Source organism: Mandrillus leucophaeus, unplaced genomic scaffold, assembly GCF_000951045.1.
Source record: "Mandrillus leucophaeus isolate KB7577 unplaced genomic scaffold, Mleu.le_1.0 Scaffold262, whole genome shotgun sequence".
In the NCBI taxonomy this organism is placed as follows: domain Eukaryota; kingdom Metazoa; phylum Chordata; class Mammalia; order Primates; family Cercopithecidae; genus Mandrillus; species Mandrillus leucophaeus.
The window spans coordinates 731649-738973 of NW_012102721.1; the positions used below are offsets into that span (position 1 = coordinate 731649).

The 7325-nt window shown below is 40.6% G+C and overlaps 1 protein-coding gene across 14 annotated transcripts in view; it reads left to right on the plus strand.

The window, feature by feature from the left end:
* The window catches only part of KCNJ15 (potassium channel, inwardly rectifying subfamily J, member 15), a 149380-nt gene extending 144392 nt beyond the window's left edge, over nucleotides 1-4988 (plus strand). For 9 of the 14 annotated variants that reach the window (XM_011984145.1, XM_011984147.1, XM_011984150.1 and 6 more), the window contains 2 exons: nucleotides 80-177; nucleotides 2400-4988. In XM_011984145.1, the coding sequence (XP_011839535.1) occupies nucleotides 2418-3545 (1128 nt within the window). In that variant the 5' untranslated portion in view covers nucleotides 80-177; nucleotides 2400-2417 and the 3' untranslated portion in view covers nucleotides 3546-4988. Of the gene's footprint in view, nucleotides 1-76; nucleotides 188-1296; nucleotides 1436-2399 lie in introns of those variants that run through there. The other 5 variants (XM_011984153.1, XM_011984152.1, XM_011984154.1 and 2 more) reach the window with 4 other exon arrangements.
* The last annotated feature ends 2337 nt before the right edge of the window (nucleotides 4989-7325 follow it).

Sequence of the window (7325 nt, forward strand, 5' to 3'; positions counted from 1 at the left end):
TAGAAAATCATCGGGGCTCAGTCTTACTGGGGTGCACTTGGTAACCACCTATGAACCCATGTGTCCCTCTTTCTTTCAGGCAGTAGCAGAATCCCATGGTAGCCAGGTGGGTGAAGGGGAGCGCGGACGTTCTACCTGCCTTGAAGAAGACACCTGACCTGCGGAGTGAGTGACCAGGTAGTAGAGGGTTCTGAAGGCATCACACACTTGAGGGAGGGAGGAGGACAGAGAGGACTATGGCACCCTTTGACTGCTGACTGCCAGCTGCTGTCTTTCCCACTGAGAAATGTTGCCCCCAACACACCCAGAAGCTCTAGGTCTTGTCCTGTGATTTCTGTCCACCAAGCCTTGAGAGGAGGTGTGATAGATGCCATTAAGTCCAGCACTAGATACAAAGGACTGCAGCAAAAGTGCTCTCAGTAGAAAGAGGAAACAGGTCCAGTTCATCCCAAGCCTGGCTTGCTGCCCCTTTGAAAGAGAGTTTAAAACAGAAGCTTCATGGTGCTGCCTTCATAAAAACAGAGCCAAGCTTTCCAGAATCTGGCAGAGGGCTGAGTGCCCGCAGGACACTTGTGTGTCACTCACACTGGAAAACTTAAGCCTCTGTTTTTATTTCAGTGGATTGAATGGCATGCAGTTTCCTCAGCAGTTTAAAAAAAAATGCATGCAGTCACTTGCAGACAGGCTGCATTTGTCTCTGCTGGTGCTCACGTTACAAGCTTGTCTGTGCATTTGGGCATGCCAGCATAGTGTTTCATTTCCAACCTTTACTGTGGTCACTTTCCTCTTTGTTGTACTGAGAAGTGTTGCTGAGGGTATAGTAAGGCCCTAGTTTATCAATTACATCCTGTACTTTTCTTCTAACTTGATCCCAAGAACAGTGGGATTTGCTTCCAGGTAAACAAATTTTGAACAATTTATGGCCCTTCTTTGCAACAAAAATGAAAACGTGACTTTCTAAGGAAAAATCAATTTCAAGGGGGCATTTAGTAAATAACACAGTCTTAATAATGTAACAGGAAAATTAAAATGCCCAGCAGACCTTTTGCATCCTGAACAGGTGTTTGCTGCTAATGGATACAGTTTCCATTTCCTTGAAGGGATTTGCCCAGAGGATTACTTTCAAAACTTCTATTGAGATAATACTGCTCTAACAGAAAGAGCATTGCATGAATCTGTACATCAGTTCCTTAATAAAAGGGAAGTTTTTTAAATTCTTAAAATACCAATGAGGTGAAGAAAAACATGCCGCCCAGGTAAAGTTACTCTGTCATCACCCACATTATCTTTTTCAAGGAATGTGGGGGAAATGTATGTCAGTCACCAGGCAGGTACTATAAGACGCTAGAGGCCTCCCAGACAGCTTGTTTCCAGCTGTTAACATGGAGCAGAGCGTTCCCTGGGGCTGAGCATGGAAGCCCAGCACTTCTTATAGGTATGTCTTTCCTACTACAATGTTAGATGCCTACATTTACTGACTTTTTCATTTGCTCTTTAAAATAGATTTCTCCTGCTTGTTCTGCTTAGTTCTACGGAGTAAGGTAGAATTTTGGTGCCATATCTAAATATCATGTCTAAAATGACATTGGAAGCACTTTTCCAAGAATAACCAGCATATTGATCAAGTCATTAATAAAGCCTAATTATTTGCTATAAGAATGTTTTAGGTTGTTTCATAACTGAGTTTTTTCCAAAGTCATAACAAAACTAGGAGCGGTTGTAGATTCTTAATTATTCATTAGATTAGGGGGAAAATGAATTGCTATTACAAAGAATATCATGCAAAAAATAGGTTTTAAAAAATGCATTACTACTAACTGAGTTTTAAAAACGTATACTAATATTCTCCATATCAAGAACTGTTTCATGGGTGGTAGATTTTAGTTATAGCAGTACTGGACTAACACTCAGTCAATAATTTTAAATTTTCTATAATTGAGAATACATAGTAGCGGAATATAAGTAAACATATTACTCTGTGAGATATATGCATAAGAGTTTGTTATCACAAAAAACAGCATAACATTTTTTTTTGAAATACGAGGCTCTGTTTTAACACTTTACCTTATTTAATAGTAACAAAATCCCTGAGGAATAGGTTGTATTGCCATTTAAAACATTGGAGAGTGGAGGTCCAGAGAGGTTAAGTAGCTTTCTCCAGGTCACACAGCTGATGAATTGCAGGGTCAGCATTTAACTCCGGTTTGCCTTTCTGCAAAGTCTCTGCTCCTCACTCTACCCTACTGACCACCTAAGTACAGATCAGTTAGTCTTGCCTTCAGAATTCTCCTTTCTTGTATACTTCCATGTACATTCACACTTACTTCACATGATGATCCTGTTTTCTGGAAGTTCCCCCATATAGGGTGATAATGAAACGTCCTTGTCATTTCTCTAAGTATTTCCAGAGCTTGGCCATGGATGCCATTCACATCAGCATGTCCAGCACCCCCCTGGTGAAGCACACTGCTGGGGCTGGGCTCAAGGCCAACAGACCCCGTGTCATGTCCAAGAGTGGGCACAGCAACGTGAGAATTGACAAAGTGGATGGCATATACCTACTCTACCTGCAAGACCTGTGGACCACAGTTATCGACATGAAGTGGAGATACAAACTCACCCTGTTCGCCGCCACTTTTGTGATGACCTGGTTCCTTTTTGGAGTCATCTACTACGCCATCGCGTTTATTCACGGGGACTTAGAACCTGGTGAGCCTATTTCAAATCATACCCCCTGCATCATGAAAGTGGACTCTCTCACTGGGGCATTTCTCTTTTCCCTGGAATCCCAGACAACCATTGGCTATGGAGTCCGTTCCATCACAGAGGAATGTCCTCATGCCATCTTCCTGTTGGTTGCTCAGTTGGTCATCACGACCTTGATTGAGATCTTCATCACCGGAACCTTCCTGGCCAAAATTGCAAGACCCAAAAAGCGGGCTGAGACCATCAAGTTCAGTCACTGTGCAGTCATCACCAAGCAGAATGGGAAGCTGTGCTTGGTGATTCAGGTAGCCAACATGAGGAAGAGCCTCTTGATTCAGTGCCAGCTCTCTGGCAAGCTCCTGCAGACCCATGTCACCAAGGAGGGGGAGCGGATTCTGCTCAACCAAGCCACTGTCAAATTCCACGTGGACTCCTCCTCTGAGAGCCCCTTCCTCATTCTGCCCATGACCTTCTACCATGTGCTGGATGAGACGAGCCCCCTGAGAGACCTCACACCCCAAAACCTAAAGGAGAAGGAGTTTGAGCTTGTGGTCCTCCTCAATGCCACTGTGGAATCCACCAGCGCTGTCTGCCAGAGCCGAACATCTTATATCCCAGAGGAAATCTACTGGGGTTTTGAGTTTGTGCCTGTGGTATCTCTCTCCAAAAATGGAAAATATGTGGCTGATTTCAGTCAGTTTGAACAGATTCGGAAGAGCCCAGATTGCACCTTCTACTGTGCAGATTCTGAGAAACAGAAACTTGAGGAGAAGTACAGGCAGGAGGATCAGAGGGAAAGAGAACTGAGGACACTTTTATTACAACAGAGCAATGTCTGATCATAGGAGTGCCATCCAGGTTTAACCCTGCAAGCTGTTTCCACATCAGAACTCCCATCAAACACAAAGATTGCTGTGAAAACGAAAATGTGTAGATGCACTCTCAAAAACTGCACGGACATACAAAATCAATCTTTCCCTTTGATCTTGTGGCTAAACCAGCATTTCTGTGTTTGAGAGATTTCCTTTTAAGTGCTTCGAATGAAAGTGAACTCTCATAATTCAAATTACATAAAATAAAGCTACATTTCTAAGAGCTTGGTGTAGGGCAATTGGAATAGTGTCCTGTTAGATAAACAGACATTTAGCAATGCTGACATTAAAAGGAAATGTATTTCTGTACAAGATTATTAGCTCTAATATAAGATATTTATTTAACCAATAACCTTATGGCCGAGAGTTGAATTGTGGTTCAGTATTCATTGATCTCACTGCTTTAAAACATGCTGTTTTTGTTCAAGCAGGAAAAATATTATATCTAATGATGTCTATTTGGTAATACCTAAAAAGAGGTAGAGCGACTCTCTATTCACAAAATATAGTAATTTCATTTTTACCTTTCTTCAGTGGACTGAATTGTATGGAAGGAAATCGATCATATGTCATTCACAACTGTGGAAACCTACACAAATGGGGCTGATGCCATTGTTTCCTCTATTTTTTTATTTTATTTTTATGTTTTGGAATTTACTATCCTCTTTCCATTCAAAATGTTTCCATTCAAAATGTGGTTCACAGACCCACCGCATCAGCACCATCTGAGCACTTATTCGTAACGTGTAGATTCTCAGGCCCCAGCCAGACTTACAGAATTGGGGTGTCTGTATCTTAACAAGAAGCCCAGATGATTTGTATACAGATAAAAGTTTGAAAGCTCTGCTCTGGACAATGTTTTTGAAGCAACTTTCTGAAGCCATGTGGAAAACTGACTCTGTGGGTCCCGTATCCCCGTGGCATCCAGACCTGGCCCCTCTCCATTTCATTATTATTGGCCAATATTTCTTTGAGCCATTTCATTTCTTGTCTATTAAAATGCCTTGCCCATAAAGGAACTGCATAGAATTATCCCCTGACATTCCAAGAGCAAAATAAAGTTCTTGAGAGTAATTGCCGTCTCAGTCATGCTTGCTGATTACAGTTAGCACAAAAGAAAAATTCAGCTGCCTGACAATACAGGAAATGTTCTCAGATGCTGAAGTTTGTAAGGTCCGGTGGGGCCATGAGGAAGAAGAGGAGCTGAAGGTAAGGAACTCATAAACAAGATGACTCTTTGACGCATGAACAAGATTTGAAAATCTCAAACCTTTAAAGAATACCCTCGCTATTTAAATAAAGCTCATACCAAGAGGTAACATTTTGCCCCGGGCAAAATTCAGGGGTCGAGTGCCCTGCATTCCTTTGAGGCAAAAAATAACTGGTCTATGACTGGTTAAATGTCCAAAAGGTGAATTCTCATTTCATTCAAACAAAGACAGATTTGCACATTCACTCAAGCAGAATGTGGCCATGAATATTCAGTCCCTGCATACGTACAAAGATGTACACATGATTCCCGCCACCACACACACATACACTCACACACACGCATGCACACATACACAGGCCCTGGCTCTTCAAGCATAATCATGATAGTCATCAGTGAAAGACATTTGCGATTAAGACAGCAAGTCCTTGACAAATATATTCATGTCTATTTGGTTCTATAAAAATATGAACATTGAGACTCAGAGAAAATGGGGAAAATAAAGTGGATTCAGATAATCAGTGAAATGATGGTATAGATTACAGTAGATCTGCTCTATATTGATGTTACTGCATTTGCAAATGTCCTCCCATCAAACAGAAAATGTGGCTAAAACCCCTGGCCTGGAACTGAACTAGTTTAAGGTGTGTGTAAGGATAATGGGAGTGAGTTTGTGAAAGTTTAAAGAACAATCTCAATCCACAAACAAGAGGGAGGATGTTGTCTTTAATTATTTAGAAGGTTTTTTTTTCCTTGTCTGTTGATAAATTTATGGAAGGTTGCTTTAGATCTCCATTCCTTAAAAAATATTACATGGCAGTGTAGTTAGATATTATCTCTTTTAGTTATTATACTTGCTATTTTTACTGTACACTGTGGTATAATCAACAAAAAATAATTCCATGGGCATGTTTACACCTTTTCTGTTGCACTATTAAATTCTTTTCACAGTATTTATATCAATGCTAATTTAAATGTGATGCTGATTAAAAATCTTGCTCATTTATATTGTATCTGGTACAAGGACATAGCATAAGATTCAGAAAAATTTTTGTATTGTCATTTAGCGTATCAATTTCAGCCAAATTTGGAAGACTTGATCATCTTACCTTTTGCTCTACACACTCAAAACAAATATTGGAGTAGAAATATCACCTTAAAATATATCTTAATTTACATTTAGATAATATTGAAATCACATTCTATTAAAATTGGAAATTTAATTCAAATAAAAATCAAACAAAATAGTTGTTTCAATTTATCTAAATATCTGGTCTTAAAAGTGCCTTACGAGTATCTGGTTTATGGCCGGGCGCGGTGGCTCATCCCTGTAATCCCAGTACTTTGGGAGGCCGAGGTGGGCGGATCACGAGGTCAGGAGATCGAGACCATCCTGGCTAATACGGTGAAACCCCGTCTCTACTAAAAATACAAAAACTAGCCGGGCATGGTGGTGGGCGCCTGTAGTCCCAGCTACTCGGGAGGCTGAGGCAGGAGAACGGCGGGAACCCGGGAGGCGGAGCTTGCAGTGAGCCGAGATCACGCCACCACACTCAGACTGGGCGACAGAGCCAGACTCCGTCTCAAAAAAACAAAAAGAGCGTCTGGTTTTTAAGAGTGTCTTAAAAACCAATATATGTATAAGTCAACAAATCATATAATATTCAATAAATAGCGCTGAAGTTGTATCTGGTTTGAAACTTACCATTTTCCTCGAACCTTAACTATTATTACTTTGTACATAATACTTTCATGTTACTATGCTAACAAAGGATTTAGGTAGCAAACTTAATTTATTATATCTGGTCAGTCTTCTGCTTAAAACCGATTCACACTCAACACCCAGCTAAGGAGGAGCCAAAGTAGTGGAGTATTCCTGACCCAAAAAGGCATTTGAATTTTGAAACATTTCTAACGTGTTAGGTTTTCTCAATGAGTCCATTAAAAAACGTTGTGTTCCATTTGAGAAACCACAGAGTCAACAGCAGTAAATCAGTGTGCCCCACAAGCCGTGTCTTATTCAGCAATAAAATAGACGGTGCTCACATGGTGCCTGGCAGACAGTGGCTCTGGACAGCAAAACACTGAGTCACCCAACCCTACTCCTTTGGGATGGGGTGGGGAGTCATGCATTGGCTCCCTTTTCCATCCTGGGGAAATTACAACACAAAGCAGAGTGTCTAGAAATCTAAAGAGCTGGTTTAAGGTGAAAAAAATGCCATGAATTAATGAACCAGATATTTAATAAATCAAAACAACTGTTTTGTTGGATTTTTATTTGCATTAAATTTCCCAATTTTTAATAGACTGTGATTTCAATATTATCGAAATGTAAATGAAGATATATTTTTAAGGTGGCATTTCTACTCCAGCATGAAAAAATAGTGTCACTCACACTCTAGTATTATTCTGTCTCCTTTATTTGAGTCGTCAATATATATACCCCAGCTGGAGGGAGAAGAAGAGAAGAGAAAAATGAAAGCACTGGGGCCTTTGACGAGGTTTGGTTCTGTATGCTCTCAGGATGTTCAGAAGGT